This window comes from Syzygium oleosum, unplaced genomic scaffold, assembly GCF_021117445.2.
Source record: "Syzygium oleosum isolate NSW1041296 unplaced genomic scaffold, Sole_v2.1 Sole_v2.10, whole genome shotgun sequence".
Classification (NCBI taxonomy): Eukaryota; Viridiplantae; Streptophyta; class Magnoliopsida; order Myrtales; family Myrtaceae; genus Syzygium; species Syzygium oleosum.
This window is the reverse complement of record NW_026607494.1, coordinates 10,182,144-10,199,359: the sequence shown is the minus strand read 5'-3', so window position 1 is coordinate 10,199,359 and position 17,216 is coordinate 10,182,144. Positions and strand designations below refer to the sequence as shown.

The window sequence follows — 17,216 nt, the reverse complement described above, 5'->3', positions numbered from 1 at the left end:
CTTTTCTCTCTCCTTAGTTATTCCTCTCTCCTTCGTTACTCTCTCTCCTCTCACCATTTTCTCCCTTTTCTTTTTGCCTCCTCTCTCCTTCGTTCTTCTTTCTCCTCTCACCATTTTCTTCCTTTTCTTTTTGCCTCTTGAGGCGCCATGGACGACGTTTCGTGGATTGAGCGTCGCCGGCCAGCCATGGACGACCTGCTCACGAGCACGCCGACACGGTGGCGACCGCCATCAAAGAAAGGAAGAAAATGGTGAGAGGAGAGAGAGTAACGAAGGAGAGAGGAATAACTGAGGAGAGAGAAAATGTCTGAAAAGTGGGCCCATTATTGCCATGTGTCCATCTCTGGATGGTTCAATGCACATCCCATGTGAAGTGTTGAATGCACCTAATATTCAAGTGGCGGTTATGCCTTATGAAATTGATGGCTATATTTACATCCTTTAAGTTTGATACTTAGCGTATTGAAAAAATGACATAAATGATTTCTGAACTTTAGTTTTATATATAATGCGATTTCTAAACTTTTAGTTTATTCAATATAGTTCATTAACTTTACCTCAATAAATAATGTCATCACTAAACTTTTAATTTATTCAATATAATTCCTGAACTTTTTGGTACATGTTCAATTTAGTCACTAGATTATAATTATCCCTGGACTTGAGTTAATGGAAGGATAATAATTTTCATATAGTTCAAGGACTAAATTAAATATATACCAAAAATTCAGGAACCACACTGAACAAATTAAAAGTTCGGGGGATCACGTTGCACAATGGGAAAAAATTTAGGAATCATATTAAATAAATGAAAAGTTTATTGACTATGTTGCACATTAAATTACAAAATATTCGATTTGACCCATAATTACTCAGTCTTACTGTACGAACCTCACAATATGACTTGAACTTATAATCTCACGGAAGATAGTATTATATCTTTATCACTGAGGTACCATACTCGATGCACTTGCTAAGCCTTTTTGGTATAAATGAAGTTTGCTCAGGGTTTGGACACAATGACTTCATCCTCATTATTTTTTATTTGGGGTGGTAGAAGGGTAATAATATTGTTTCATGGTGTCTGCAAATATCTTCTGATACATAGAGGAATATCCGAAACAAGCAAGTGCGTAGTCAAATGTGGGGAGTTCTGGAAGGGACCAACATGCAACAAATGAGATATTTACCAAATGAATGGATTGATCATTTTCCATGTCCCTATCGCCTGCTATTCACCGCCTCTTTCATTGTCCATTTCTCAGGCACTCTTCTCCAATTATTCTTTTTTTTTTCCTAATGTTTTGAAAAAACAATTCTTCTCTTGGATCGGGTGCTCATAAGTTGCTAAACCATAACTTGTTTTTTTGGTTGAATGCTAAACCATGACTTAACGTCGTGAGTAAAATGCGAATCATTAGATTAAATTGTCTCTGGACAAATGGGAAATCGAATTTTTCTATTAAGCATCGTTAACAAATATTTCAGAGATATTCGTTGATAAGGCCTTAATAAACACATGAATGTTCTTTTGTCATCGATTGGGACAGAGGCTAGAAGATTCCCTGTACCTAACGTTTGGACTTGTCTTTATGTTTGTTTGTCTTTTAGCTCTCTAGTGGCCGACATTTCTTACTTCTCGACAAATGGAAAAGATCCCGCTATCATATGGACAGCGAAACGGGCAAATCAATTCCTGGACCCAAAGAGAGAAAACGAACGCGATGAATTACTCAAGGTAAGAAAAATTAAGTATTCAGGAAAGGGAAAATGTCACCTAAAACTCCAAACCGTTACCTAAAACTGTAAACTATGCTCGATATAGCATCGATATTTTAAATTTTTTATTATATCACCAAAGCCTTCAAATTTGTATCAATATGATATGAATACGCTCTGTCACAATTCTGTTCAAGACGTCCATTAAAAATCTTACGTAGCGGCATATAGACAAATGGAAGTTACGAGGATTTGGAAAATTCTATCGGAAACCTCAAGTTATGCCAGCTTGGATATCAATACACCAAATTTTTTCTCGCTTTACCAATACCCCAAAGTTAGTAGTTCGGAAAGTTGGGAAGAATTTGGAAAAATGACTTTGTTATCTTCGACTTCCACGATGTCCCTTTCTTTGCTAAATTATTTGCCGAGTGTTGAGGCTGATGGGGTGTGGGGGCCCCACTGCCGTGAACGTTTTTGTTTGATGAAAGTCTCTTTCTACCGAAAAAAGATATTATCGACCTGGTTACTACCTTTACATGTGGAAAATTCAAAATCAACATACCAATAATTGAAGTACGTAATTTTCCTATTGTTTTCAGTAGCTTTCCACACTGTAAAGGTGAACAACTAATAATTTTCCTTTTTAATAATTTTATTTATCCTTTTTATATTTTGAATTTTCAAAAAAAATTCTGACGTGGCACATGTAGTTTAGCTTTGTTGCCTTAGCTCTCTTTCCATGAACGGAAAAATATATCCCGATTCAAGTGGGCCTTAGCACTGGGGGTGAGCAACTTGGACCGTCCAAACCGGAATCGGACCGGACCGATGGGTTCGGTTCGGTTCTCGAGACTATCAATCTGGTTCCCGGTTCCTAAAAGCAGAATCGGTTTTCGGGCGGTCCAATCCTGGTTTCAAGGGGGAACCGGACCGGACCGGACCGGACAGACTATTTAATATATATATTTGTTATTTTTTTCTTTAAAAAAATTAATAAAATGTGAACTAAACTCTAAGTGAATTTCATTATCATAAAATTCATTAATAAAAATTAGTAAAATGTGAATTAAATCCTAAGTGAACTTCATTGACATAAATTCATTGACAAAATTAGTAAAATGTGAACCAAACCTTAAATGTTTAACCAAAAAAAAAAAAACTAAACTCTAAGTGACCGGTTCTATTGGATCGGACCGGAACCGAATCGGACCGACGGTCCGGTCCGGTTCCCGGTCCTAGAACCAACCGGTCCAGTTCGCAATTCTCAAAATTGAGAATCGGTTCTCTCGATCCTATTCCCGGTTTCATTTTGAAATCGGATCGGATCGGGAACCGATCACCCCTACTTAGCATGAGAGTGATCGGGTCTGCCGCTGCATCTCCTGTTCTGGGAGACCCCACACACTTTATATTCTCTCCGTCTTGCATTGAAGGGTACAGTTCAGGTGATGGGACTTTGATTGAGCAGAGGCGTATGAATCAAGTTTTGCTTGTTGCCTAGGTCTTTTCCATGAACAAAAATATCTTCCGAATGAGGTGGGCCTAGCTCGAGACTAATCGGGTCCGGTCCCCGCAATTTCCTTTTTCATAAAATATCCTAGTGCCATAAGAGCCCCTCTGCCGCAATGCTTTAGATTATTTTTCACCAATTTTACTAGATGCGTCCAAAAGAGACATTCGTGTGATGCAGGTTAATCATACTTCAGTCCCACTTTAATTCTACTTCTAGTAGAATAAATGAAGATTGAGGATTTTTATTTTTCTATTTTTTGGACTTTTTTAATCTTGCCCAATCCGTAATTTCTTTCGTATGTGTCATTATTGCTTACTGTACACATACTTAACGACATGCATAAGGCACACGAGTTGCCACATCATTTAATAAAAATTCTTAGCAAACTCTTAACACATGTAGCATTGAGAATCCACGCCCATTTACAGAATATCTGATTTGACCCACAACTACTCAGTCTATTAATAAGTGTATGAACCTCACAACATGACTTAAATTTGTAATCGCATGAAAGATAGTATTATACCTTTATCACTGGGGTACCACACTCGATGCATTTGCTAAGCCTTTTTGGTATAAATGAAGTTTGCTCAGAGTTTGGACATAATGATTTTATCCTCATTGTTTTTTCTTTGGGTTGGTAAAAGGGTAATAATATTGTTTCATGAAGTCTACAAATATCTTCTGATACACGGAGGAATATAATTTCAGAGGTATTCGTTGATAAGGCCTTAATAAACACATGAATGTTCTTTTGTCATCGATGGGGACAGAGGCTAGAAGATTCCCTGTACCGAACGTTGGACTTGTCTTTATGTTTGTTTGTCTTTTAGCTCTCTACTAGCCGACATTTCTTACTTCTCGACAAATGGAAAAGATCCCGCTACCATATGGACAGTGAAACGGGCAAATCAAATCCTGGACCCAAAGAGAGAAAACGAACGCGATGAATTACTCAAGGTAAGAAAAATTAAGTATTCAGGAAAGGGAAAATGTCACCTAAAACTCTAAACTGTTTCCTAAAACTGTTAGGGTTAATACCACGAAATACTCTAAATTGATACATTTATGACAAATTTACCCAAAACTATTTTTTTGACAACAAAAAATCCCAAACTAGTACACCTGTGATAATTCTACCCTAAACTATTTTTTTGACCACCAAAAACCCCAAACTGGTACACCTGCGATAATTTTACCCCGAACTAATTTTTTAATATTATTTTTTATTTTTTCGAATTTTTTTATTTTTTATTTTATTTTTTTTTCCTTTCCTTTTTTTTTTCCTTCATCTTCAACTTATAGCCAGTCGCCGGATCAGAGGCCGGCGAGGTCGGCCCTGCCGGCCGCTGGCGAGGTTCGACCTCGCCAGTTGCCGACGAGGGGTCCTCCTCACCGTCGCTGGCGAGGCTCGGCCCTACCGGCAACTGGCGAGGTCAGCCTCGCCCAGAAGCGGCAAGGTTGAGCCTCGCCAGCGACGGCGAGGACGACCCCTCGCCGCTTTTGGGCAAGGCCAACCTCACCAGTTGCCGGCGGGGCTGAAACTCGCCAGCGACAGTGAGGAGGACCCCTCGCTAGTGGCCGGCGAGGTTAACCTCGCCAGCCCCCACCTCTGGTCAGTCGACAGACCGGCGACCGGTCATAGGTTGAAGATGAAGGAAAAAAAAAAAAGGAAAGGAAAGGAAAAAGAAAAGAAAAGAAAAAATAAAAAATAATCGAAAAAATAATATTAAAAAATTAATTCGGGGTAAAATTGTCACAGGTGTACCAGTTTGGGGTTTTTGGTGGTCAAAAAAATAGTTCGGGGTAAAATTGTCACAGGTGTACCAGTTTGGGGTTTTTTTTGGTAAAAAAAATAATTTGGGGTAAATTTATCACGAGTGTATCAATTTGGGGTTTTTCGTGGTATTAACCCAAACTGTTAACTATGCTCAATATAGCATCGATATTCTAGATTTTTTATTATATCACCAAAGCCTTCAAATTTGTATCAATATGATAAGAATACGCTCTATCACAATTCTGTCCAAGACGGCAATTAAAAATCTTACGTAGCGGCATAGAAACAAATAGAAGTTACGGGGATCTGGAAAATTCTACCAGAAACCTCAACTCATGCCCGCTTATATATCAATACACCAAATTTTTTCTCGCTTTACCAATACCCCAAAGTTAGTAGTCCGGAAAGTTGGGAAGAATTTGGAAAAATGACTTTGTTATCTTCGACTTCCACGATGTACCTTTCTTGCTAAATTATTTGGCGAGTGTTGATGCTGATGGGGTGTGCCCCCACTGCCATGAATGTTTTTGTTTGATGAAAGTCTCTTTCCACCGAAAAAAGATATTCTCGACCTGGTCACTACCTTTTCATGTGGAAAATTAAAAATCAACATACCAATAATTGAAGTACGTAATTTTCCTATTGTTTTCAGTAACTTTCCACACTGTAAAGGTGAACAACTGACAATTTCTCTTTTTCTTTTTCCTTTTTAATAATTTTATTTATCCTTTCTATATTTTGAATTTTCAAAAAAATTTCTGATGTGGCGCTTGGTAGGCACCACATTGGGACCACATGTCTCAAGAAAGTAATATAAAAAATTACATCAGTATATTTCGTTAGCCAAATTGAATGGAGCTTAACACATGAATTTTAGGCTCCGTTCGTTTGGCGGAAAATATTCTCCCGGAAAATATTTTCCGGGTTTTCCGTGTTCGGGGCGGAAAACGTTTTCCGTGGAAAAATATTTTCCTTCCCCTCACAAAATAAATTAGTCCATGGAAAATGACTTTCGCTTTTTTAAAAGCGGAAATCATTTTCCGGAGCTTCTTCTTCTTCTTCTTCTTCACTAAGGTCGCCGGCCACCACCGCTTCGGCGCCGCCGCCGCCGCCACGCGCTGCCGCCGGCCGCCGGCCGGTCGCGCCACTGCCACCGGCCGCCGCCGCCGCCGTCGCCGCGCCGCCGCCGGCCGCCCGCCGCCGCCGGTCGCCACCCGCCGCCGCCGCCGCCGGTCGCCGGCGAAAAATATTTTCCGAAACTTTTTCATATTGATCGCCAAACACCGGAAAATTATGTTCCGGGAAAACATTTTCCAGAAAAATGACTTCCGGGAAAATATTTTCCAAAAGGAGAATATTTTCCGCCAAACGAACGGAGCCTTAATGTATTAATTTGACAAGCCGTAAAACTTGATTGCACTATTTAAAAATTATTAGACTCAATTGCACTTTCGTAATAAATTTTAGTACTTTAGTCGCACTTGTCCCGAGAATTGTATTTTGCATCGGATTACTCCTTTGTATCTAAAACACTTCGTCACCTATACCAGCTCAACTATAACAGCTTGTCCATAATATTTCTTGAATATAATCGTTCCTCAAGCATGTGATACACAAAGAGGTACACCGATATTAAGGATAACTACAACTTATGCCCATGGACTTATTGTAGGTACACTTCATACAACCAGGGCCTACACACAGCCTCTGTATGGTTAATTATGGATTTGTGAGCATCATTTCGAGTTAACACTCCCTAAGTTGGGTTATTCTAAAGAGTTTTGATATGGTGCACAAGAAGTGGGGGTCATTGGAGAATGTTTAATGTGATATAGAAAGCTATTCTTAGATAGTTTATTTCGTGACATTCTTAGTTTCACGAGGATGTGAAATAACTTGTAAAACAACATATAAATATAAATAAATGGATTGGGATCATCTTGATTTAGGGGGTAAGTGTACCCGGTATAGTTATGCATGGACCAAAATACCCCTGTATCTTAGAGCAATTTATGCCAAATACCAAACATACTCGGTTCCCTTGCTCTCTTCCTCCTCCACCTCTGCCATTAATGCTCTGGTGTCGCCAAATCCACCGCCACATCTTTGCCGTCATGCCTCGTTGGCCGGCCCTCGTGTGCTATGTCTCGCCTGCTTTGTCAAGGCCATGGTGGTCGCAACCTACCACCCCCGTGTCGTGGCCTCGCCTCCAGTGACGCTGGCGAGGCCAGTCCTCCTCGTTTGTCCTTGAATAGAGGAGGGCCATCTCTGTCGGGTCGCAACCCTTTGCGTCACCACCCGGTCTCGAGTGACATCGGATCTGGCATATTGCTGTGGCCGGATAGGCTAGGCCGCCTTGGGTCCAGCACTGCAAGCCCAAGCCCGATCGTGGCACATGGGGTAGAGAAAGGGCGACTCAGCAACGACGGTGGGGGCTTATGGAAGAGCCTATGACAGTAGCGGCCAGAGTAAAAATTAATTCATTTGTGAATATTGAATTGACTTTCGTTTCCGTCTTGATAGAGTAAAAATTATTAAACGGATATAACTCTGCTTTCAAGTGTTAAAAATCATTAATCTATCATCAAACGGATTAACATTATTAATATTCTAGTGCTTCTTTTTATGCTTAAACAAATGTTTTGTACTTTTTTTCTGGAGGTCATCCGGAGAAGAAGGGTCATCGGTAATTTTTAGTCATATTTGATGTATTCTTTTTGTGCGTTACAACATGTTTTATTATTGGAAAACAAAATAAAAAAGGCAACGGAATTCACCGAATCTTTGGTCCATCATTTATCAAGAGACAACAACATTGTCATTGCTAAGATTTGCTTCAAATTGACGAACCAAGATATTTCATTCTGATGTATTCCTTCCGTCTAGTGACCATATAAATTTGATGTTTATATCTATCCTCCAGTGAGCTCAATTAGCCTAGGTGCGTCCTGCCATGCCCGACTGTTCTTTGATTCCAAACTCTTATCTCTGTTTCAGTCTTTATTCACTCCAGTTTCTCTTCACAATTTGTTAGCTGGAGTTGATGATGGTTGTGTAATTGTCGGTGTAATCTCGGTTTTGATTTAGGTTCTCTTTAATTAGCTACCAGCGGAAGTCGATAACTGAGTGCACATACTATTTGCGTAAAATAGATGACGCTATTCAGGCTCTACCAGGGGTGATGGTATAAACACAAGATAGTTTAGCTAATTAAAAAAATTTGGGCCTTTGTTTGGTCTTAATACAAGTAAAGTAAGCCCCTCCATATCTCAGATCGTGTCAATTTAGGTTCTCAAAGTTGCATTTGATAGGATAACAAAGGGAAAAAACGAATTTTCACCTATACATTAATACTTCTGAAAGAATGAGAAAAATTACACTTGACAGTTGTGTCAAAAGCAAACCTACTCCCTCTGGGATGCTTATCTGGCCTGTTCTTTGTATTCATGAACAAAGTGATGCCATCTCTGGAGTTATTACCTTTCTTTATTACATTATAAGACAGAAGCAACTGGAAAAAAAAAAGAAGAGAAAGTGGTCAGGTGACTAATTTCAGTACTCGTTTTTCTGGTGAGACCTAGCTCAAGATATTTTAACAAATTAGCTTCCCGATTAGGTGGGCCTAGCTCGAGACTAATCGGATTTGGTCCCCGGGCACCTCCTCTTTTCCCATTTATTCTAAGGTCTTTCCATGAATCAAATATTCTTGTACCATAGAAGCCCTCTATCGCCATGTTTTAGACAATTTTTTCCCAAGTTTACTATCTGTGTACAAAAGAGACATTCATATGATGCAAGTTAATCGTACTCAGTCAGCCTTTAATTCTACTTCTAATAGAATAAATGAAGCTTGGAGAATAAGAGAAAAAAAACTATTTTAATATTGTTTATTTGTATTTTCTTTCCTCTTTTCTATGTATCATTATTGCCAACCGTACACATACTTAATGACATGCCACATGCGACATCATTTAGTAATAGTTTCTCAATAAATTCTTAACACATTTAGCAGTACTCGTTTTAATTTGCTTGAAATTTGCTATAACTCAATACTTAATGATAGTTTTCTACAAATCCCGAAGCCTTTTTTACTAGTGAAAGGGTGGGGAAGGGACATCAGCGCAACGTCTCTCGATGTGAGATGGAAAATGCTCACGACGCAAGCTAGTTAAAGTTTCACTCATAACATGACTTGAATTTGTGGCCTCATAAAAGACAGTGTTACCCCTTTGCCAACAGGTTCGAGTGTTACCCCTTTACCACTCGACTTCAGGATGTCCACAAATGTCTGATACTCAGTCCTAACGGCAGGAATATCTGAAACAATCAAAGTTGCTCGTCATAGTGGGGATTTCTGGAAGAGGATTCAGAAAACATTAACCTTATCACTTTGCTGATTAAAAGAAAAGAAATGCATGCCTTGGCTCAGGGTTTTAAACCGGTCCAATTTGGCCTATTTGGAAATTATTTCCAAGTTAGCTCCCTACAGGACGGACGGTGACACCATCTTTTCGGCCATTCTGAGGCCGCGTGCTACAGGGTGGCCGAGGGTGGGCGATGCATTGGTGCTGAGATCGTGCGCGGTGGGTGGCACGGAGAGAGAGAGAGAGAGAGAGAGAGAGAGAGCGAGCACAAACTCAAAGAAAACAAAGAGAGTGGGGCTCTGCAGTTGGGGGTAACAGCTGGGGTTGGGCAACAGAACTCACAATGGCCAAAGGTGTGGGGAAGTGTCCTACGACGGCAGGTGATGGAGGGTGTGGGATGTAAGAGTTTTTTTTTATGGGGTTACATTAATTGAGATTATAATTTACCATTTTATGGACTTGGTCTAATAAAGTAAGATATAAAAATACTTAATTAGTCTAATATGGCGCTGGCTAATGTAGGCCGAGTAGAGCCTAGCTTGTGGTAAGAGGGTCTGCGGCTGAAAACTCTATAAATAGTGTTCAAGTCTAGAGGTGGCCACGGTTCGGAACCGACCGATTCCGGTTCGGAACCGACTGGTTCCGGTTCGGAACCGGCGGTTCCGGTTCGTGGCCAAGTGTGAACCGGAACCGGCCGGTTCTGATTTTTTTTTTTTTTTTTTTCTTTTCCTTTTCCTTTTCTTTTTTTTTTTCTTCCTCCGCGGCCGGCCATAGCCGGGCCGCGCGGAGGTCTCGGCCTCGAGCGAGGCGGCCCTCGCCGGCGTCGGCGAGGCCGGCCTCGCCCGGCCCGAGCGAGGGCCGGCCTCGCTGACGCCGGCGAGGTCGAGCTCGCCGATTGCAGGCGAGGCCGAGCCTCGCCGGCTGCCGGGCGAGGCCGCCTCGCCCACCCGGGCGAGGGCGGCCGCGCCGACGCCCGGCGAGGGCCCCTCGCCCGACGCCGCGACCTCCGCGCGGCCCGCCATGGCCGGGCCATGGAGGCCATGGCTGCTGCTGCAGCAGCATGGCCTACAATGTAGGCTGTGCTGCAGCCTGCCTGCAGCTTTTTTTTTTTTTTTTTTTTTTTTTTTTTTTTTTTTTTCGCAGCGGTTCCGGGCCGGTTCAAATTTTTCTGGAACCGGAACCGGGCCCGTATGCCACGGGCCGGTTCCGGTTTCGAACCGCGGGCTCGGTCAACGGGCCGGGCCCGGGTTTGACCGGGCCGGTTCCGGTCCGGTTCCGGGCCAAAACCGGTCCGTGGCCACCTCTATTCAAGTCTCTCCTCTAACCCTAACATAAGGAACAGTAATAGAACGCTATTCGTTTAGGGCAGTCTCATTGAGCCAATGATACTGAGGATAATAGAGAAGAAGCATTTGTGCTTATGATCGTCGCTATTCCGTATCAAGAACGATAGATCCTAATTTGATGCTCAAAACCCTTTTTCTTGATTACTATGTTCTAGTTTCTAATTATGGATTTTGGTGTGCCGTCTTCGCGGCTTACATGTAGTATCAAGCCGCCATGTCTAGGTCTAAAACTTTCAGATTTGGCTCATTTTCGGAATTTTTATCCGGTGAAAATTAATTTTGATTACATTAACGGATAGTAGTCATCGAGACAAGAAATTTGATAGGTGGCGCGCCTCCGGGGGATGCCGCCACAAGCCCACGTGCATAACAACCCCAACGAGTGTGATGCACATGCTCGTGACGTCTGCGACTTGCTGACGTAGGTTGACTTGGGTGACCTGACCAGACCCGAGAACTTGACCCGCCAACCCAACTTCGGTTAACCGTTGACCGTACGGGTGAGACCGGTCAATTAGTCAGACCGATGAACGATCGGACCGGAGATCCAAACTGATTCGAGCACATGAGCTTTTTCTTATCCTTGGATTAGTGCTTGCAATGACAGCATCTCATTTTGGAACTTGAAACGTTAACCAGATTCCAGTGAGTTAGTGTGACACGAACGGGGGACATGCCTTGAGTCCTTGATGAACCAAATGGAACGGCCAGCGAAAGTGTGAGGATCTCCGAGTGCTCGGCTTCGACTGCCAAATACAATGGGGAACTTTCCTTCCTCGTTTGCCTGGTGCAGAGTACCAAGTGTCAAAGAGACCATTCACCATAGCTTTAGGGGTGAGTGGTTCCGATCCAACTTGGAACTTGCCTTGTCGAGACCGGTTCTCAGTTTTTGGAACATGGAACCTATCTTACATATCTTGAAACACAACTATCTAAAAAAGGTGCTCCTGAAAAGATAATTCCATCCACAACGAAAACCACAAACCAATTTTCTATTCAAACAGCTGAAATTATTTTTCAACTCATTTTTTAATTTTTTCCAAACAGAAGAAGACATTGCTATTTTCCGGAAAAATGATTTACTAGAAAATGTTTTCCAATTACATCTTGTTTGCACGTCAACATCGATGCTTCACTCAGATATGTCCTGGACACTAACGACCTACAAGATCTCTCTTTTACAGTTGTTATATGATTACTGAATGAATTCAAATAAGAAGAAGTAAAGGATCGGATGGATTTCCGATTAAGTTCTTAAACTAGACATGTGATGTCCTTCGGGAATGCGTCTAACGCACCAATTGAAAGTCTTGATATCAAAATGAAACGGCCAAGTACGAAATAGAATTAACATAATTAAATACCATATTCCAAATCGCTATGTGAATAGAAATGAACTACAAGCTTACTAAAATAATCAACGAATGTAACACCATTTAAAGAGAATAAATAATTTGGATAATATAGTAATTGCTTAAATATCCCACATTGCATGCTATATAGGTTATATACTCTTTATATACATGCGGTTGCTCTCCATCTATTGGTTTAAGATTTTGAGTCGGATATTCTAACATGGTACAAGAATCAGATTCTGCTCCACTCTACATATGCGTCTATCATCAAATTCCACCGTGTATGTGCGTCCATGGTCAAATTCCACAATGTTACACACTCTTTATAGACATGTGATTTTTGCTTTTAGATTGTACTTTCTAACAATCTCCATAATAATTTGCATCTCATGTGCTATGAAAATTTATTGACTATTGAAACTAGAGTTTACAGTTTTTCACTGTATTATTGTGTTAGGAAAACAACTGTACTTATCCAATTTAATATTGAGAAAATATCGATTCCAGTAGCTGCAAAGTAAAAATCGAAAATTTGAAGTATCCATACTGTGAGGACATCAATACATAAATTTATTGTTTATAATTTCATTAAACACAACTTTGGGGAGAATTATTAGAACAAAGAAAAAGACTAAAACTTTGAAATTTGTAAATTGGAATATAAACGATGATCACCCTTAACTCGAAATCCGAATTTGATCACGTTACTCAATCATGAATTAACATATAGATAACCATAGAACGTTGATTGCTAGGTCCTTAATTCTTCAAAATTACAAAGATTATTCTTGTTCAACAAGCTCAAAACGTAATTCCATAAAAATACACATTCCAAAATTACATGCACCAAAAGTAAGAAAGAATTATTAATAGAATAAATAAAAAGAAAAAAGAAAAAAGAAAGAAGAAGAAGAATATAAGCTAATAAACGGTAAATTAATAGGTTGATGTGAAAATATAAAAGAATTTAAAAGTACACTTAAATCTTAAGTTTGTTGGCAAATAGAAAAGCTTTTTTCTTTAATTAAATTTGAAAATAAAATGATAAACAGGAAAAAAGGAGGAAAAACTCAACTTCGTAAAAATATTATGTTCGTTCGGCAAGTGAAGGGTGAGAACATCTTTGGGAAAATGAAAAAAAAAAGGAAATCTTAAAATTGGAGGAGCAAGAGTTGGCGGCTCGATTGACATATGGTATTTTACGGTGGTGGATGCTTGTGGGTTCTCTCTTTGTATCCCGTGTCAATGCATTAGAAGATATATAGATATATATGGATGTATTAATAGGGAAACTGAGGAGAAAAGGACGGAAAAGAAAGGAAGAAAGAAAGAAAGAAAGAAAAAAAGTAGGAACTATCAAAGGGAATAGAGAAGACTCTGAATAGTTTCTAATTGAAAGAACCATTAATCATACAGAATACAAGTCCGATGACGTTTCGAGAACTGCCATGATTGGAATATACGACCCGCAGACTTTGACTATTGATTGGACCAAAGTCCGGATAGCAATGGACGATTCCCAGTTAAAATTGAATAAATGGACGGTTGCAAATTTTTTCCATAAAGAAGGGAAAATTAGTAACACAAAATCTGACAAATCCCCGGACTGCAGATGCCGATAGGGTCACGGCCAGATAGTAAAAGACCACAATGCGCATAGCAGACTTGGAGGATGGGAATATCAAGGCTGCTAAAACCCCGATGACCATCGCGAGGTAAAGGACTCCGACCGACAGAACAAGGCTCCCGAGCCAAGTAAGTTTGTTCACTGCTACGGTTACGGCGGCGAAGAACGCCACGGACATGCCGGTGAGAGCCATTAGCAGTAATGGCCCTGCCGAATGGCAAGCTAGCTCCGCAACGTAGAAGTCTCTACTGAGACCCCAGAGGAGGACTACGACCGCAAGGATGGAGCTGTACATGGCTAACGTGTTGGCAATCACGAAAATCTGAAACACTTCTTTGTGCAGGATGGTTGCCGTTCCTGGGTGGGGATCACTGGAAGCATTGTACCCGCCGGGCAACGTTACGCCCGCAGTGAACGTGACGGAGGCCACAAGGGCGGCCACTACCCATAGAGTATTAACCTGGTCCTTCATCCATTCAGCGGGAGATGATTTGCTCGCTCCAGCACATTCTTCTCTTGATGACAGAACGTCTCGACCATCGCTTCGCCGTACACCAGCGACAATCAAAATTGCACGTCCTAGTAACTGCAAATGTCAAATCAGAGAATTAGTTATCAATCCCGAGCGCATTAGATTCAGTTGAGAGTAAACACAGCCCACAACCAAAATTGCACTACCGCTGGATTTTTCATCGACAAGCTTCCGGATTCCATGGCCACATCCAGGGCGGTCAATCCATCATTGTTTACAAGCTGCAAGTCGCTTCTCTTGTCGCTCGTCAAGGAGCGCATTACGTCGCAATGGTTGTGCATCGATGCCAAATGGAGAGGGGTGTTTCCATGGACATCTTCCGAATTCACCAGCTTCTCGATGATGACGCGCTTGCTGCGTGCCTTGAGTATCTTTTGCACCATGTGGTCGTTCCCGGCCTTGGCTGCAACGTGAAGAATGTTCTGACCCTCATTGTTTTTTATATCTGCCAGGTCAGGCCACGTGTTGTCTAGTAACGTTTCGAATGTCGAGAAGCTGCTGCCTTCGCAAGCGATGTGAATCGGGTAGGAGACGTTCTTGTCTGTTTGAAGGGCGAGATAAGGGCATTTCCTCAGCAGGACCTTCGCTTGCCGAAAATACCCAACCGATGCTGCTGCGTGCAGTGGTGTCCCCCCGTCTTCACCGCGCACATGAAGTAACTTCGGCAGCCGGTCTATAAATATTCTCAATAAACCTGTGATATTATAGGTCATACTCGTTTAAATAACTGTTGCTGTTAGTTCCTGCAGTGTTATTTGCTGTTTTGACCAAAAGCTATTATCAAGCTTTCTCTCCAAATTGGACGAATATGAATTTAGAAAAAGAGCGAAAAGAGCAGTGCAATTCACTTACATCTATGCATTCATGGACTAGAACGACGAACGACGCATAAAAAGTATCTATTACCTAATGTCACATCAAATGTAGCCAAAACTGGTGACATGCCCTCGATCTTTACTGCGTAAGCTTCATCTCGAGCAAATTCTTGCACGAGAAGCTCAAGAATCTTCCAGCCCACCCCCTCGGGATTTGAATCACAAATCTTGCAGATTTCGACTGCCAGATACAACGGAGATTTACCATCCTTGTTCTTCCAGTATTTGATTTCCGAGTTTGCTCCCCGGCGTATCAGCAGTTCTGTCGCCTTTGAGCTTCCATTTCGAACGGCGACATGGAGTGGAGTGTCCTCCGAGGAGTTTTTTCGGGTCACGAGGTAAGGGAAATGATCGAGAATGAGCTCAATGAGGTCATCTTTCCCCGAGGTTGCTGCAACATGAAGCAATGAATTTCTGGAGGAGGCGACTTGGTCGAAGATAAGCGACAAAGCTAGTTTCCTTGACTTCGACACATTTTCTAATGCACCGATGAATTCCTCGACGTCCCCTTCTTTCGTGGCTTCATATAGGTAACGATCCATAATTTTGTTCAACTCACCAGCTCCGAACTGTTGTTGGTTATCTGGAGTCGGGACGTATCTCGCCTTCAAAGCTTCAAGCCTTTCGTTTTGGGTTGCCCATATTTCACTTCGGTGATCCATTTCGGACTGCAGGAGCTTTTTTTTGGGGGGGATCTCTTCCCCCCTTATGTTGTAAGAATGCAAAAAGGAAGAGAGCACTCGCCCTTATAGAGGTCAAGTTTTCACATGAACCCAGCAGCCGATGAGACTCACCTCGGCCAATGTCATTGACTTTTGACCCAACAGTCAATTAGTGATCACCCCAAGAAATTGTGAAGTCTTTGTCCAACAAACCATGTCTTCACCCTATCCAAAAACAGTGAGACTTCTTTTTTTATCAAAAGAAAATTATATTCATTGCTCAAAATAATACATAAGAAGTACATAAACTTTCATGATAAAACAAATCAATAAAACAAGTTTGTTAAAGAAGAACGCAAGTTTCAATATAATTTATACGCTATGATTGATTCTGACCTTTTCATCGTTAATAAAACAAATCTATCCTGTACTGTTTTGATCAATTCAGGGAATATCATTGATTCACTTTGAATAATGGTGGCCCCAGTACAAAAAGGAGCTTCACTAATTGATGAAAATCAATCCACTAAACAAAAGAATTGGGAATAATAATAAAACACCATCATAAATGAATCACAGGAGAGTTGCTTTAATGAAAGTGAGTTTTGCCACGTTTTTTGATTGACAATATGCCAAAGCCATTATATCGGCCGACAAAAAAAATCTTGGTTGCTTTAGTATAAATATGACAGTGACTTTGCCATTCAAAAAGAGATTCTTGTCATGATAAATATCGTGTTTTTCTAAAAAGTACAAAAAAAAAGATATGAGACCTGGGTCATCGAAAGTTAATTTATTTGTGATAATGATTTGATTTTTGTTTCTTTCTTAATAAAGTAAAAAGTAGGGATGAGCAACACGTACTACCCTAATCAGCCAGTTCTAGGTGGTTCCCAAGGGCGCATGTTGGGTTCCCGATTCTATAAAATTGAAACCGGTGATTTTCGGTCCGGTTCTCGGGAACCGGACCTACCGCACCGATGGGCAAATTGAACTCAAATGTAATTTTAATGAGATGCCTTTCTAGTGTTTCTAAACTATAAAATCGTATCCTTTATGAGCTGCGAGTTTCCCTGTAGTTGTATAGTTCGAGACAATCTGTTGGAGGAACTTGACCTCTCATGGAGGACACTTGGGTTTTTGCAAGTCTTGAGTGGAAGGTGCTGGGTAATATTAGTTGGCATGCAGTAAGTGTTCTTGTTTGAGTCGTGCGTGGAGGAAGCTTGAGGAATGAAAGATCCTTAGCATCTGGTTGCAGGACAGCATCCACGTGCTGTTTTTTCAATGGATACAAAAGGTGCAGTGCACTCAACATGTAACGGACTGTTTGGTGCCACTGGAGACCATAAGTGATCATGGTATTTTTAGACCTTCTGGGCTGAATAAGCTTTTTTGTGATTTTATCAGCATTTTATTCTAAGTTATGTCTGAGTTCTTCCT

General features: G+C 41.1%; 1 protein-coding gene across 1 annotated transcript; it reads right to left on the bottom strand.

Moving 5' to 3' along the window:
* Positions 1-13,446: 13,446 nt before the first annotated feature.
* Positions 13,447-15,801, bottom strand: LOC115662845 (protein ACCELERATED CELL DEATH 6-like). Its single transcript, XM_030584933.2, has 3 exons — positions 15,146-15,801; positions 14,386-14,933; positions 13,447-14,293 (listed from the first exon to the last, which is right to left on the bottom strand). The coding sequence occupies exons 1-3, from the start codon at positions 15,774-15,776 to the stop codon at positions 13,604-13,606; spliced, it is 1,869 nt and encodes a 622-aa protein (XP_030440793.1). The 5' UTR covers positions 15,777-15,801; the 3' UTR covers positions 13,447-13,603.
* Positions 15,802-17,216: the final 1,415 nt, after the last annotated feature.